We start from the raw sequence: 16,993 nt of genomic DNA on the forward strand, positions 1-16,993 counted from the left end.
ATCTTGCATTTTCTTGACTTCTGAAAGCTACAAAGTTACTGACTGTTAATCATATTTTAAAAAAAAATACTCACCTTGAAATTTTTAGTGGAATTCTTCGTGCCGTATAAGAGCATCTCAGAAAACTCAAAAAAACAAGCTTCTACAGCACCTTGACTGCATGCCTGATCTAGATGATGAGTCTGACAAAATAGGAGATGAAGTGACAGATTGCTTGCAAGAAGTCGCAAGAGGCTTATTTGTCTCTATCGGACAGGCTGTGATTGAGAGACAAGTCAGACCCTGATTATATGCGCTGAAAAAACCAGCAACATCCTGCAGTGTTATACTAATTAACTGATGCTGTTTCGGTTGTTAGGTGGTCGTGCATGGTTTAAGCAAAACAACGCAAGGGTTCTGATAATGAAACCACACTTCTAAGCTAAGATTTCTTCTGTAGCGTCTAGGGATAAAGATTATCTTCCTTAAATACTCAAATTAGTCCCAAACTCCCCCAATCTGCAGATTACATATAGTAGTTTCTCATATTCTCTCTCTGGAAACAAATTGATCTGATAGTATTCAATGCTTTCCTTCGATTGAAAATACCGACCTATAGCCTACAGTTTATTTCGAATGGCTTAGTGTTGAAAATGACTGGTGTGGACTCGGTCATAGAACACATGAGATGAAGAAATAGTTTGGCAAGGCGATGCAGAATTCTGTTTGTCAATGGCTTAGTCAAAATCCATTTAATTGATCAGCAGGATTGTCTGAGTTTGGGAGAGTTATATAATTCAGGGGAGAAGTGGTTCGATATCTGCAGAAGAGTTAAATGTCTTCTGCTATAAATAATAATCAAATTGCTCTGTTAGAGGTCCAGAACAAATCCATTGAGCTTAAGGATCATACCCAAGATTTTTAGGATTATTTTTGGGTCGGTTTAAAGATTTATGCACATTATGAATATAGATCAAGAATTCATATTTTGATCGGCTTTTGTGACCTCAACAATGATTGGATAAGGGTTAAAAGAAAACCAACCTTAATCGTGTTTTCTTCATTGTTTTGAGTTAACCCATGAGTTGGTATATAATTTTAGATGCTCGAGTATTATTCAAGGAAAGAGGTCAATTTAGGGCATCAATGAAGAGACGAACGATATGATGTAATTATTCTCATTCATTAGAAACGCCAAAAAGATTAATCAAAAGAGAAGTTAAATGAAGGTACCTTCAAGAACAAACCCTCGATTTGATCTCAAGAACACCATCTCGGTCGCAGCGAATGAACTTGGACGCCGGGAAGAGTATTCCGGTCAAGCACAGAAGGAAATTGGTGACGAAATAGGGGGAGGGACCCACCAGTCACCGCAGGCGCGTCGCCGGCTCTGGTCGGCAGCGACGGATGAAGTGAAGAGGGGGCTGACGAAGAGGCCGTGGAAGAAGAGGCAGCAGAGCTCGAGGGCCTCGCGCTTGAGCCCTTCCATCTGAGACTCGAGCGCCGGTGCTAGAGGTAGAGGAGGAAGAGGAGGAGGAGGAGGTGGTGGTGGTGGCTAGGGCTTGGGAGATTTAGGTCAGGGGATGGTGTTCGATCGCGGCAGCGTCCGCTATGGGGATATCGACGACGACGTGAAGCGTGCTTGCTGGCTCTGCCATAGGTCGAAGAAATGGGAAGAGAGCAGAAAAGGGGAGTAGTTGCCGTGTAATTGGAATAAACGAGACTGAGATAGAGAGAGCAGAGATTTAGTCGAGGAAGAAACGGAAAAGAACAGAGAGGTTGAATTGGAGACGACGGCTTCCGGGTATACCGGAAGGGCTCAAGATGGGTGCAACGGTCGAACACTTCGCAGGCGTGTATCAACGGTCGAATACTGAGTATTTAAACATCCCATTTGACCGTTGGGGGGCGTGGCGGGTTCTTGGAGAACTGCCTTAAGCGCACATGGTGTGGTGAGGATATATATATATATATATATATATATATATATATATATATATATATATATATATATATATATATATATATATATATATATAGTATTCTTTCATCGATACCATCCAGTTTATTTTTTTCAAATAGTACTCTTAATTTAAAAATATTTATCTTAAATTTTTTTTTTACATGTTATAATATTTTAGTCCATTATAGTGTTTTTATCTATTATAATGTTTTGACCACCACTAAAGTTTACTTAAAAATATTGTAAGTGATCTAAACATACTTCTAACCATAATCAAACCAATTATAAGCCTATAAATATGGTATTATAATATTAATAAGCAATGATAATCAAAGAGGCATGAGATAATGTTATTTATAATATTTTTAATGATATTTATAGTATTTTTAGTATATCAATAAAATACTATAATTACTATTGAAAAACATTGTAAATGAGTCAAATAAAAGCACTATAACAATTGAAAATTAATAAAAAATGGACTAAAAATTTTGACAAAAAAACTTTGAAGGGTAAGTTGGATATTTTTTAAATTAGGGGTATTGTTTGAAAAAAAATAAAAGAGGGAGTATATTTTGAGAAATAGGCAAAATATAAGTATTTCTTAGAAAAATCACTATATATATATCTTTGATTGTTTAGAATATCTATTCTCCTCTTTCTAGCCTATCCAATTCAAAAAAAAATTCTAAGATTATTGAATGATTATGATTGTCCGATACAATGACTAAGTTGGGAGCTCATGGTAATCTACTTTTAAATCAAAGTGTTAGGAAGTCTCGGGTTTAAGTAAAGATTCTCTAAAAATTATACCAGGAGCATACCTAATAAAATCAATATTTAAGTTAAGTTAATAAAGGATTTGCATGATTCGGTCAAGTAGCTAAAATAAAAAAAAAATAAGAGAGAAAAAAGTCCCTAAGAACGCAACTAAAGAGTTAAGATTATACTAACTATTAGAAATTATTGTGTGTATTGTTCAACCATTTGATTATGCAGCTAACCAATTTTATATGAAGTTATAAATTTATAAAGGGTGGCATAATATTGATTGAGTGAGATCTGAGTGTTAGAGTAATTTATTGATTGAGTGAGCATAAAATATCATTTATCACATCTTGTTTCCTATGTTAGTTACATAACCATAATTGATAAAATATACAAGATGATTTGGTATGAAAGGGTGGCATAATATTGCCATATTTTCTCTCTCTCTCTCTCTCTCTCTCTCTCTCTCTCTCTTTTGGCAGTGTAATTTGAACAAAGTGAACAGGCATTACATTGCATTGTCTTGAAAACTTCAAACAATGGCCATTCCATATGTTGGCAAACTTAACATTCCTCAATCACAAAACCACCACCCGAAGACATTTGATGGTTGGGATAAGCATCACAAAAGCAGTCAATGTCAGAAATTATTGAACGATAGTGTCAAGTCCATTTCTTTGGCCATGGTTTTCCAATTTGTATGGTGTCTACAGCTCAACTTTTTGCAGTGCTCAACCCATTACTATTTATCAATGGTTGGCATCAGATGGAGAATAAATACCTAATTGCAACACACACAGGTAATGTGGACCTTTGATTTGACAGGACTTGTTATTGCTTCCCAACAAAATCTCCATTCTTAAGTTTCCTTTTCTTTGGACCAAATGCAATTTTCTTGCATGGTAAAATTGATTGATGTACTCAATTTGTGAACTCAGTTGGCCTTCTACTTTTCTTGTGTAAGCTGTCATATTTCTTTTGCAATATGTATAATATTCCAATGGATAAACAATCCAAACTATAGCTTAGTTGACAAAGCTTCCGATCTCAGCAGCTCATACTTTGAAATAGCACCAAAAAGACATGATTTGTTCTTGCAATTTGTGTTAATCCTAGACTTGCAAACGATATCATCAGACTTTTAGTGGTCATTGAGATTCGTGCTGGATCATCTACTCGTCATTTTAAGGAGATGGTAATAAGAAAACAGAAGTAGCATTAAATTAAGGGTCAAAAAAGCTGTTAATTCAATTTAATATGAACTTAATTTCCGCCGATTTCTGTTGCTCGGAGACAGGCAGTGACAGTGAGGGGGGAGAGAGAGAGAGGGAGCGGTCGAATTCGTTTGGCCGCTCGGGTTGGTTTATGTGGTTATGGACGCGAACCGGGCCCGGGTTGATTTCCATGAAAGAAGATCTAGTCGGTGCATCAGAACCGTTCGATATAAAAAGGCACGGAAGGTTGTAACCTCCGTCGCCGAGAAAACCTTCTCGAACCAATAAATGCCGATGCGACGAGGCCCAAAACATTGCGTCTCTTGAAAGCATTCTTCGTTGAAGATTTCGCCCAATTGGGGCTCGAATCCGGGGGTAAGTCCGACTCTCTTGTATGAATTGATCCGACCTGGCGTTCGTTCTGTGTGTGGGTTTCTGATTTGTCTAGCCAATCTTTGGTACATTGAAGATCCAATCTGTTTTCACCGCCTAATCCGGTGTATTCTGATTCCGTTTGCTAAAGCCTTTCTTCCGCAATCTTGTTTTTCTTGGGCGAAAAGATGGTAAAATCTCCAAATTTTGACCTTTTTGTTCTTCGTGAGGAGGGAAAATTGTCCTGCAATCAAGAGTCTGATTTTTTTTTTGTTTCGTTTCGTAATTAGTTGTTAAGTCCGATAGGAAATAATTTTGAGGGAAGGAAAGATTAATAATTAATTTTGAAGGATGGAGAGCATATGATCATATATGTCTAAATCCACATGCGTTTCGGAATTTATCCTATCAATGAAAATTTTCGGAGATTTCATTCATACTGTTATGTTATTTTCCTGTTACTATGAACTACTAAGATTATTCAATTCGATGGCTTTGGGTTTATACTAATTTATGTTACTACTGTGTACTGTGTACATTATGTTATCATACGCTTTTATTTTGTCCATACACCATTTGTTCTTGATTCTTATAAGGAAATATGTTTGCTTCTGAAAGCTGAGTTATTGTGTATATGATTTTATGTTGTTTCAGGTCGAACTGTTTGTTGCTTTTGGTACTTTGACGTTGTGGATAAAGATTGGCTTTGGTGTTAAACTTTATCTCTTGCAAGGTGGAAATGAGCAACGGCTACCACAGACCTGAAAAGCCTGCCTCAGGTTTATATAAAGATATTCCGTGCCATTTGTTACTCATCAGTGACACATAACTGGTGTTATTTTTTTTTTCTTTTTTTCACAAAGAATAAAAAGAACCTTAAAGATTGAATCTATTTTGTCTAACTTCTTTAATACCAAGGAACATGTGTTTTCGTTAGGATAACTTTATGTAAGTGGGGAAATTGTATGCCTTTTTGGAATAAGGGCAATTCACTGTTCTGCTGCTTGTCACAATTGACAATCAGGTAGGTGGGCAGCAAATTTTGTATTACTCTATTTATGTGGGAATATACATTAGTACCTTCTGGTATGAGGTATGATGGTGAACTTGAAAATGTGAATTACGTGCTTATATGTGGAGTGCAATTTTGATGACCTTTGGTTTATTTGAATATCAGATTATTCTAAAAAGATGGGGAATGTTATTCGAGGAGTCTGATTAGAGAAAACAGGATAACAAACTTGTAGCATTTTACATTCTTTTTGTGCATCACCATTTACAGTGCAAATTATACTTTTAAAGAGTCAAAGTATTTAAAACTCGTTGGCTTAGGCAATTTGACATGGTGTTGATGTTTTATTTGTTTTGTTTTCTGTCTTTCTTGCTTTTTATGCATCCTTATTTTATGTTTTATTGCTTATAGTGGTAAGTATTAGCTATGTAGAATTTGATTGATGCTCTTTTAGGAGTTATCTCTATTCTCTACATTATACCTCACTAGAAGTTATTGTCAGACATGGATATGCACTTACATCCCAAATATATAGTTGCAGAACAAGTGATGTAGCTCTATAATGCTAAAGTGCATGCAAAAAATGTCTCATTCATGTAGAATATTGTGCACATGATTATATAAAAGCATGATAGTCATGACTTCGAGAATTTTAAAATGTATTATATGTTATACTTGAACCAGAAGCTAGCTTCCATTTAAAGTGCCTCATTATAACAGGTCAAATGAGGAAATTGAAGGAGCTTATGCTCAAGAGTGACAATCGCATTTGTGCTGACTGTGGTGCTCAAGATCCAAAATGGGCGTAAGTACCGCTATTTATCATGTTTGCGAATACTTAAGCTTCACCATGGATGTATTGCAGTAAGTAGTAAATTTGGTTATCTAAAATCTAGAATATGCAAGTCACAAGTTTATTATGTTAATTAAATTTTTAGTATGGGATAATCAATTATAGTTGTCTTTAGCAGCGGTCACTATTTTTGATCAACTGTGCCTGGAACTTCTTTTTGTTTCTGTTTTTGTACTTGCTGTTTGAATGCATTGGTATAATCTGTCAATTAATTGATTGAGGTTATGATTATGGATAAGCATGTGAGACTCTTTACAGATAGCTGGGTTCCTGGCCCACCAAGAATATCTAAGAAGCCCTGAATGAAACTAAGAGAACAGAGAATCATCTATGTGGCATGGACACACACATGGGATACAGACTGGATATACTGGCATGCTAAATGTTACAAAGAATGGCAAGACGTGATATCTATTAGTTCTTTAGGGGAAAGGGAAGACACGACAACTATACAACACGTTTTTTCCTATATATTGTTAAGAGTTGCATATATAGGGATGCATTTTTGTACAATTTTGACAATCTGTCATCATGTTATATGTTTAAAAAGCATGACAATCTATCACATGAAAATACAAAGGCGATGTTCTTTGTTCAAGGGGAAAGTGGATCAAAGAGACACACAAAATCTATTTGAAGATGAATAAAATATAAAACAAAAGGCAAAAGAAAGAATAAAAATTCAATGGTGATAGTGAAGGTGGCTGCCAAAGCAGAACTTGTTTAACACCAAAATCAACAAGCGTGCACATCTAGCAGCATAAGCATCAACTCAAAACTCAAAAGGATAAAGAAAGTAGAATATCTTCATTTTAAGTTTGTCTTCTGAATTATGCTAACTACAAAAGTGGGTTTCTTTCTTGTCAGCCATGTATTCTGTGAGAGAGCCAACTAAAGGCAAGTTAGTAACTTGTTAAAATCTGAACCTTAAACTCAAAGAGTTGTCATTGATTGAGGCACGGAAAGATATTCTAATTTTGTATAAGTCTTTTCCTATGTTCCTAATGGAAGGGCAGGAGTTGAAGAGATGATGAACAAATTCCTTCATTTGGGTTACAAAAGCAGCTGCCTTGGTAAATGGTGAACCTCTCTTATTGAGATTTTGCTCAGTTAAAATCTTGTTATTAGGGGCTAACCATCCAAAAATCTCACATTTTTATGGAGTGAAGGATTACTACGATTTTTCAGCAAATGGAGAAAAGAGCATGCATGATAAACTCCTTCAAGAATTATATAGAAGGAGCATCGTGAAGGGATAATGACCATTTAGATTCATCACCACCAATATAGTAAGTGAACATCAGGGAGATATTCACAATCATAATATTATAAACACCAAGTCTCATATAAATAACCACTCACCGATGTTCAATATGTTGAGGAGCACCAGACAGAATATGTGTCTTATTTGTCTACCATAGATCAGCACAATTATAGATAGTACATGTTTCCAAATACTTTTGTAGGTATATGACCCATATCTGGAAGCATCCAACAATAACCTCTGTCCAACGCAGATGACAGTGTGTGCTGATTTTTTTGAGGTATATAAGACAGCATGCTACATCGTAATCTGATAAGAACTTAACCAAATATGGAACTTTGTATTGAAGAACATCAAGGATTTGTAATTATGAGACAGCAACTAGTTCATGTCATTTTATTTCTTACTCTAACTACTATGTAATGTTGCTGACTGCTTGTTCGTAGTTGGAGAATGGTTTATACTTTATAGTATGAACTCGATAAAGAAACTTTTGCTAGAATATTATTTTCTTGTTATACGTTAAGAATAATTAGGAGTTTCATGTTCTAGGATGCATTAAAGACAACAATAAGATAGGTCTGACCACTATTGTCGGTGGCCTCTGCATATTTGTTTCTTGTCAACTGAAAATTTACCATATTAATTTAACTATTTTCACATGAATTGTTCCACATCAGGCTAATCGCTTTCTATTGGACTTTGAACTAGCTGCTTTTTGTAAATTTAATATTTGTTTTTCAATTTTTATTTAACAAATGTTTAGGAGTTTGTGTCAAGTTTGAAATATCTACTACTTTGTTAAGCACTATTTTTTATGAAAATTCTAGAATTTTACTTTGAATTTATGATTATTTTTGAATGATCATTCACTTGTCATTGCAGGTCAGCTAACATTGGGGTTTTTATATGTCTGAAGTGTAGTGACATTCATAGAAGTCTTGGGACAGACATTTCAAAGGTAACACTCAAGTTGTCAGGACTGACACTTGGTTAGGTTCATGTGTTTATTAACTTGCAAGGACTAAGAGAAAATTGTGCTAAGCAAGGACTAAGAGAAAATTGTGCTATAAATTCACATTATCGCTTTATTACCGTAAGGTCCCCACCTTATATTAAGTTACAGTTTTATTTAATTTTACTAGTCCAAGTATGTAGTGTAGGAACCGCTTTAAGTAACCATCACCATCACTCTCTGTTCCTTCCAACCGACATCAGATACTTATTGCACTTCACATTCTTCCTCTCTGGCAGTTTTCCCTTTGTCTTCCCTTATGCCATCTCCCGATGGTGTTTTGATCCTCAATCCTTTAGCAAAACTGGCCATTTTTTTACTGTTTAGGTTGCTTCTATGTTACTCAACTGTGGGACATGAAGGTGATGTTGGAAGATGGTATATTATGTTATTTTATAAAATAAATTTAATACATTTGTGGTCTCTTATGTTGCACCTAGAATCAGGAGCTAACAAGACCTTATCTATGTTGCTCTTATTATTGTTTTCTCTGCTGGTGGGCCACCAAGGTGGTGGACCGAGGCTTCTTTGTCTAGGAGAAAACATGAGATGATGGTCCTGCAGGTTTAAATTTTAGGTGGCAGATGAGCCTACAGGGCAGTGGACTGGTACTGGGAGCTAGGGCATTCGAGGGGTATTGGAAGCTTTTCAGTTTAACCTAGGGCATTTTGAGCATTGGACCAATTAGATCTGGTAAACCGAGTTTCATTTACTTGCTTTGATGAAAGTTAACCAGCAACACATTTTCATCTGAGGCAAAAAATTGAATAGTATTATACTTTACATGAAAGCTGGGGTTTCCCCAAATAAAAAACAATGAGAGTTTTCTTGTTATCTTAAGGCAGCCTATGTTAAACATAATGCCTATTTACTGTTGAATTCCAATTACTTGAGATGAAAAATGTGCTGCTTTCTACTAATCACATTTTAGTCTTTTTAAATAAAATTTTAAATTCAATTAGTATATAGCTGATTAGTTGAACAGAAATACGACCTAGAAGTATAGTCTAGAGCTTGGATCCAGGTTCAAAGAGAAATTTAGTTCCAAGGGACAAATTATAAATGACCTGGAACCATCCACAATTTAAGTCCTGTGAGATGCTTATTTCCTTCTCTCAGGAGTTGTGGATATATTACCTTGAATTTGAACAACTTACGAAAAGAATTTTGTAATGACTGATTAATGATTTTTTTTTTTCCTTCACTACTGTAACATTCAGGTTCTGTCAGTGACGTTAGATGAATGGTCTGATGCTGACATTGAATCCATGATTGAGGTTGGTGGGAACTCTTATGCTAATTCAATCTATGAGGCTTTTCTTCCCAAGCGGTTTCCAAAACCCAAGTCAAACTCAAGTTATGAGGAGCGCAGCAAATTCATCAGGTGGTGTCTTTACCAGAGTGAATACTGTATATAAGCAAGAAAAGTGCTCATGCACAAGCATTTTCTTTTGTTGTGTAGGTCTAAGTACGAGTCACAAGAATTCTTGAAACCAAGCTTGCGTATTGTGTCCTCAAAGATGTCTTTCAATTATGTAGAACCCAAAGAGAGCTTAAACTACCGGATTGATTCCAACAATTCAAACAAGGCTGTAAGTCATGCTTTATCTGCTTCCTTCTTGGGTAAACAAAATTTCAGGACTGCCATGTTCTACACCATCTGAATTCTGCATTTGCCAAACTACTTGTTTGTATGCTTTATCAGGCATCAGCTGCTGTGTCCTTGGCAATAACCTAGTCATAAGGTTCTTGTGATGATCACAGGTAGAGATGAGGGAATTCATTGGGGATTTGAAGGTCAAGGTTGTAAGAGGCTCAAATTTAGCTGTTAGAGATATGTTTAGCAGTGATCCATATGTTGTCTTGACTCTTGGAGAGCAGGCGAGTTATCCATTTTTAGCTGAAATCCTTGGGCATTTAATCTGATATATTTATGATAACTGCCTCGATATTAAATTGGTTTTGATGTTTCTTTCCCAAATGTTAATTTGACATGGGGTTTGCTTCAGAAGGCCCAGACAACAGTAAAACCGAGCGACTTAAATCCAATATGGAATGAAGAGCTTACGCTGTCAGTTCCTCAAACATATGGCGCTTTGAAACTGGTTAGTTTGAATATGTTTGATCGATAGATATTTCTTTCTTTATCACATCGTTTACATCATATTTTAATTTTACTCACTGAATGACTAGTTTATGTAACTTTTTTGTTCTTCGGAAGGAACATTTTTTATTACTCATCCAAGGCAAGGAACATTTTTTGTTCATTGTAATTGTTTTTGTCTGTTTGTATCAAAAGCTTGTTGATCTGAGTAAGCCAAGAAAAGAAAAGAAAATTAAATTTCTTCTGTTACAAGCACATGCAGTTACTCCCATAAATCATGATCCCTAACTTCCTCTTCCTTTCTCCTTCAAACAGCAAGTATATGATCAAGATGTATTTTCCGCCGACGATATAATGGGTGAAGCTGAGGTTGACCTCCAGCCTATGATCACATCTGCCATGGCTTTTGGGGATCCCGAGCTTCTTGGAAACATGCAGATCGGGAAGTGGTTAAAAACAAGTGACAATGCACTTATTAGTGACAGCATCGTCAACATTGTTGATGGAAAGTTAAAACAAGAGGTCTCTCTACAGTTGCAAAATGTCGAGTCTGGAGAAATCGAAGTAGAACTGGAATGGATACCTCTAGATGAATAATTTTCCTTAAGTTTTTATTGGCATTGGACCCTCTTCCGAAGGCTCTTCTTTTCCTAATAGATAATCTTTTGTAAAAATATATAGTTTGTATGGGCAGTAGTGTCAGTAAATATAATTTACTGAATCAGCGTCTCCAATAAATGTCATCAGCTGAAGCTGAAATATGCTGGTATTTGTTCAGTGTCGTCATACTAAATGTAACAATTATTACTGTTTTGCTTGTCTGGTAAACTATATCTTCCTATGGCAACATTCTGTCGGATTAATTCTGCGTCATAGATGGGTTTGCACAAGACGGCAGATACAACCGTCAATAGGTTGGAGGATTAGGACTAAAAGGTCAAATTGTTAGTGAGAGGCATAAATGAAAATATACTATTATAATTTTTTTTATAACAAATATAGAAAAATAAATAAATGTATCAATTAATTAACTTAAACTGATAAAAATTTTGACAGTATAACGTAAGATTCTAAAATCAAATCTCATCTTTTATTACTTATTGTTTTTAAAAAAATATAGAAAGAATTAAAAGAAAATTTCTTCGAAAGTCCATAATAATTGTTCTAATACTTACTAATCTACATTACATCGTATTTGCTAACCCAAATGTCAAGAACATACGATATCTTAAAAGAATGATATAATTTCTTTAATCACCGTTCTTTCAACTTCTTATAAGTTTTTTTCTAAAGATGACATGCGCTCCTCTGAAAAAACACATACTTATATGAGTCGAACTACTATCGTGTATAACGATAATAGAATTGACATGAAAGTTATAGGGGACACGGTATGGCATGGAGCCACCATTATGCTAAACCTCGGTATACATGATGTTAGATTTTGATTCTGGATCATATTACGTTAGTGTTAGTTGTAGTAGCTTTGCTTGTAAGCTGAGACGATACTATTAACGACCTAGTTAGTTACCTAAGATTGCGCCTAATGCTATGATGCCAGGTGGACCTCTACACACTTGTCCATTGTGTACGCTAAGAATCTGGAACATAAATTTTGGATCGATACTCTTCCTACCATCTCCTTTATTCAAGAGATAATGAGCTCAAATCGGATCCACATTAATTCTTACGAATTACATGGTGAACGATTCATAACGTGATGCATAACAATTGATGTGGATTCATTCTCAGCTCATTAACTCCTTTATAAAAGCAATAATACGAAGATGAATGACCAAAAATTTGTGTTCAAGATTCTATTACTGTAGGCAATGGACAAGTGGGCACAGGTCCAGCTAACACTAGAACACAAAGCACAGTCCTAGACAAAAGCTAACAACCTCATTGGCTCCATCGTTTCTTCAATGAAAGTAAATTAGACCGAGTAACTAAGCCAGAATTGCAATTAGCTGTTATAATATGGCTATAATGATCTCCGGTTGCTAAGATGTACTTGTAAGCAGAAGATAATTATGGCTTAAAATTGCATAAAATTTAGCAACAATCATTTCAAAAACGTCATGAGAATACTAAAAATCCTTCTAGAAGGTAAGCTAAAATATCAGGGAGACATCTTAGGGAGACATCTTTTCTTCTCTTTTTTTTTTTTTCCTTTAATGTATTATAATGCCCTCTATTTATAATAGGCTTGAGATTAAAACTTCAACTTCCACTAAGCAAAGACTCGTATCCTAACTAAGACGTATTAAACTCGTATCCTATTTCCTCATAAAGTTTACGTTAATATTTCAATAGATTTGATGCAAAAGATAAAGTTTTCTTTTATTACTTTTATCATTTCAATAGACTCTCTCTCTCTCTCTCTCTCTCTCTCTCTCTCATTCATGTCTTATACATTTACTCCACACAAGATGATATGAGGATGCTCGACAACTAAAGGCTTCACAGAGGTAGTCATCTGCTGGAGGCAACGATGGTTTAGTTGTAGCAATTAACTTTTCCCATGTCAAGTTGCCTAGGAGGCTGATGCTAAGTGGACCTGTGCGCGCTTGTTCATTTCTCATATTAAGAACCTTAAACATAAATTTCAGATCAATTCTATTCCTGTGATCTTTTTCATTAAAAGATTAATGAGTTAAAAATGAATACACATTAATCCTTATGAATTACACGATGATACATCAAAATATAATTTGTAAGAAGTAATGTGTCCTCAGTTTTAGCTCATGAACTCCTTAATAAAAGAGATTGTATGAAGAGGATTGACCTAAAATTTACGTTCAAGATTTTTAATATAGGCAATGGACAAGTGGCCACAGGTTCAATTAACATTGAAGCACAAGGCACAATCCTAGATACTTCTCCGGAGACACCATTAATGGTGGTAGCTCTATCATTAATTTCTTGATCATATTTAAATGATCATTCTTTTATATTTTTAATTTTATTATGTTAAATGACATATATGGCATCCATATGTGGACTCTAAGACATATCACCCATATGATAATGCACTAACCAATCCTATATCTCAACAACAGTAACTTATTTATTCATGTTATTGTAAGCAATTTACAGTTGATTATATACTTTTCTTTGTTATGATGTAGTTGAAACTTATCCATTTTGGCAAACCTAATAGGTCCAATTATGCATCAATATTCTTTATTCAATTTTTCATACTAATAAATAAAAATTTATATTATTATAGGCCATGAAAAGACAGTTGAACTATTATACTGATAATTAGATCATACTATACGATGTTATCGTAATAGATATTTATTCAATTATATTATATTTATATAATCATATCTCGATGATTTCGAACATAATCATATGTAAATGTCTTGCTAAGGAACATCAAATAAGATAATTCAAAGAGAAGGAAGAGCATTGAAGTAATGAAGAGAAACTAATAGGAGAGGAGGATCGACCACTACAAACAAGGGGGAAGAGAGAGAGAGAGAGAGAGAGTGTGTGTGGTATTTAATTGTCGAGGTGTATAAAGTCTTTGACTTTTTATTTCACCACACTACTACATGAATCCCTATCTATTTATATGCACGGAGAGTAAAGTTGACAGGGCTCATTCAATGAATATAATCAAAGGTTCATGCACCATTTCATGATGATCATATTCAATGCAATCTTTTATTGCATCATTTTATGATGCCTTTTCCCAATTCAATGTATCTAATGATTAAGCTTAGCTTTTAATATTTCTCTTAAGTTAAATTATAAGTCTAAACATAAAAATATAATTGATACCAAACCGATCAATGTGATAGAGTTGCGGGCCATTAGCCATCCATATCCCAAATTTTATTATTTATGCTAATCATACTATTTAATATAGTCGAGTGTCGAAGTATTCTTCTATGATGGACAAAGTAGTTACATTTGATACGGACGTTGTTGTATCTTCTGACATCTACTACATGAATTTCTTAATTACTTTTTCCATTGTTCTTACTACTGATAAAGTCATTTAGTTTTATATTAGTTGAAGGGTACGAGATCTAATGACTCGCATGTTTGTTAGATTTTCTTTACCTTCAGAAATGTTTTTTAGTGCTTATGAACTCTAATAGGGTAAATTCATATGGGTACGCCCATTATCCAAAACGGATAATTTCTTGCGAGCCTACGGACCACACCAATAGTCGATCATTAAAAGAAGGGCCCGAGACCTGCTCCCTTATGAGAAAAAGTACTGATAAAGTTATTTAATCCTATATTGATTGAGGATTATAAGAACCAAGGACTCATAAGTCCGTCGGATCTCCTTTACTCTCAATAGTACTTTTTAGAATTCACGAATTCTGAAAGGGTAAAACGGTATAGATACACTTACCATCCAAGGTAGATAATCCTTGCTAGCCTAAAGGTCCCACGATCGACCAAATAATCTTTTATCAACTAGTTTTTAAATACATTTCTTAACTTTTTTGGGTATGAAATTTAATTCATTTGGGTGAATAAATCTTAGCTGAGGGAATGATTTAATTTGTTGGCTAGTTCTGTTATTATTTATAAATTTGTTATTGTCCTTGCTCTTTAGATCCTTCGAGTGCCTGATGCGAATTTTTAATTAAATAATGCTAATCTTTGTTGGTACTTTTTTGAATGATTATTTCTTGAGAAAATAATTATATATTATGTATTTTCTAAATGATACACCTATTTTATTTTTTTCTCAAATAGTTTAAAATACCTAAAATACCACTAAAAAATTATCCCATCAATTTTTTTGCCTATTTGTTTTATCAGTTTTCAACTGCTATAGTATTTTTCAATAAATTTGCAGTATTTTATTGAGGTATTAAAAACACTATAAATACTATTGAAAAACACTTTAAGTGACATATTATGATATTATATTTTTTATGTTTACAATATGTTTGATTGAGGTTGAAAATCCATTTAAATCATTGATCATGTACATGAGTAGATGTCTTACAATATTTTTATTATGATGGTCAAAACACTATAACAGGCCAAAAAATAATGTAACAGACGAGAAAATTTTCGAGGCACAAATTGGATATTTTTTTAAAAATCAAGATCACTATTTGAGAAAATTAAAATAAAATAGATGATGATACTAATTAAAAAAATACCTAAAATATAGGTGTATTTTAGAGAACTTACCTCTAGACTAGTAGTATATTTGTTTTAAAACCAATTGAATCCAAATTTCTCATATACTTAAGTAAGTTAGAGAATTTTGAGCTTGATTGGAAACATGCATATATCAATATCTTCTTTTCTTAGCTATAAATTTTTCATATGCTTAGGAAAGTTAATGCTATTTGAAATGTGGATTGAGAGTGAATACATATTTCAAATATAAATTAGTATTTGATAATTTTTTAAATTATATTTGATCTAGATGCTGTATTTAAAATGCTCAAAAAATAATGCTCAAATTATATTAGCATTTGCAGGATGCTAATATAATTTTTAAAATTATAATATAATGTTATCTACAATCATAAGATTATAACTATATAATAAAAATTGTAATGCTAGATTTTGTTTGCAATAGGCATCATCACCATCACGTGATGATCTTCTTCTATGGGATGCAATCTCGTACGTCCATTTCCAAAATGAATATTGACTGTGATGTTAAATGTTCTCATGTTATAAGAAAATTAATATATATATATATATTATATATCAAAAATAATTACAAAGCGGGGATAGCTCAGTTGGGAGAGCGTCAGACTGAAGATCTGAAGGTCGCGTGTTCGATCCACGCTCACCGCATTTTTACATCACTTTAAAATATATTTTATATATATATATATATATATATATATATATATATATATATATATACACCTTATAAAAAATGGATTAGATCTTAGTATTTTTAATGGAGTGCAACTTTAGTTTATTAAAAAAGAATTACTATGCATATATGACACTAAGTCAGGTCCATATGTGACTAACTAAATATATTTTATATTTACATATTTGGAAGCATAAGTTAGCATATATATAGTTAAATCACTTACTATTAATTATTAATAATTTAGCATATATACACTCACTCTCAAAGTATAGGTGAGTTTTGTATTCATGATATTTAACTATTAATAATTTTCTCTCATCAAAAAATAAAAAAAGAGTGTTAAAGTTGTTATTGATATATGGAATAGGTGATGTTTATGATAGTGATATTAAGGAAATTTCTTTGAAACAGTGATAGAGAACAGAAAAAAGCTATTCCTTTGTAATGCAATGGACAAATGAAAGCGTAAAATACGAATTGCCTTTGCTCTTTTGTTCTTTTTCTTTGGCTTTACCTACACGTGATAGTATAATTATTTTGGGTTACCACATGTTCGATCTCACCACCTAATGAGAGCACATCTAATCTAATATATGGATCATTAAGAAAACCCAAGGCATGTGAT

The 16,993-nt window shown here is 33.8% G+C and overlaps 1 protein-coding gene and 1 non-coding gene across 2 annotated transcripts; both read left to right on the forward strand.

The window, feature by feature from the left end:
• Nucleotides 1-4,160: 4,160 nt before the first annotated feature.
• LOC135643861 (ADP-ribosylation factor GTPase-activating protein AGD12-like) lies at nucleotides 4,161-11,393 on the forward strand. The gene is made up of 9 exons (XM_065161239.1): nucleotides 4,161-4,299; nucleotides 4,951-5,075; nucleotides 6,029-6,113; nucleotides 8,311-8,386; nucleotides 9,661-9,824; nucleotides 9,903-10,032; nucleotides 10,205-10,321; nucleotides 10,450-10,545; nucleotides 10,860-11,393. Exons 2-9 carry the CDS (start codon nucleotides 5,036-5,038, stop codon nucleotides 11,139-11,141), a joined length of 990 nt encoding a protein of 329 aa, XP_065017311.1. The 5' UTR covers nucleotides 4,161-4,299; nucleotides 4,951-5,035; the 3' UTR covers nucleotides 11,142-11,393.
• Nucleotides 11,394-16,267: 4,874 nt separating this feature from the next.
• Nucleotides 16,268-16,340, forward strand: TRNAF-GAA (transfer RNA phenylalanine (anticodon GAA)). The gene has a single exon. It is a non-coding gene; the product is annotated as a tRNA-Phe (tRNA).
• The last annotated feature ends 653 nt before the right edge of the window (nucleotides 16,341-16,993 follow it).

The sequence above is a fragment of the Musa acuminata genome, chromosome BXJ3-7, assembly GCF_036884655.1.
Source record: "Musa acuminata AAA Group cultivar baxijiao chromosome BXJ3-7, Cavendish_Baxijiao_AAA, whole genome shotgun sequence".
NCBI lineage: Eukaryota > Viridiplantae > Streptophyta > Magnoliopsida > Zingiberales > Musaceae > Musa > Musa acuminata.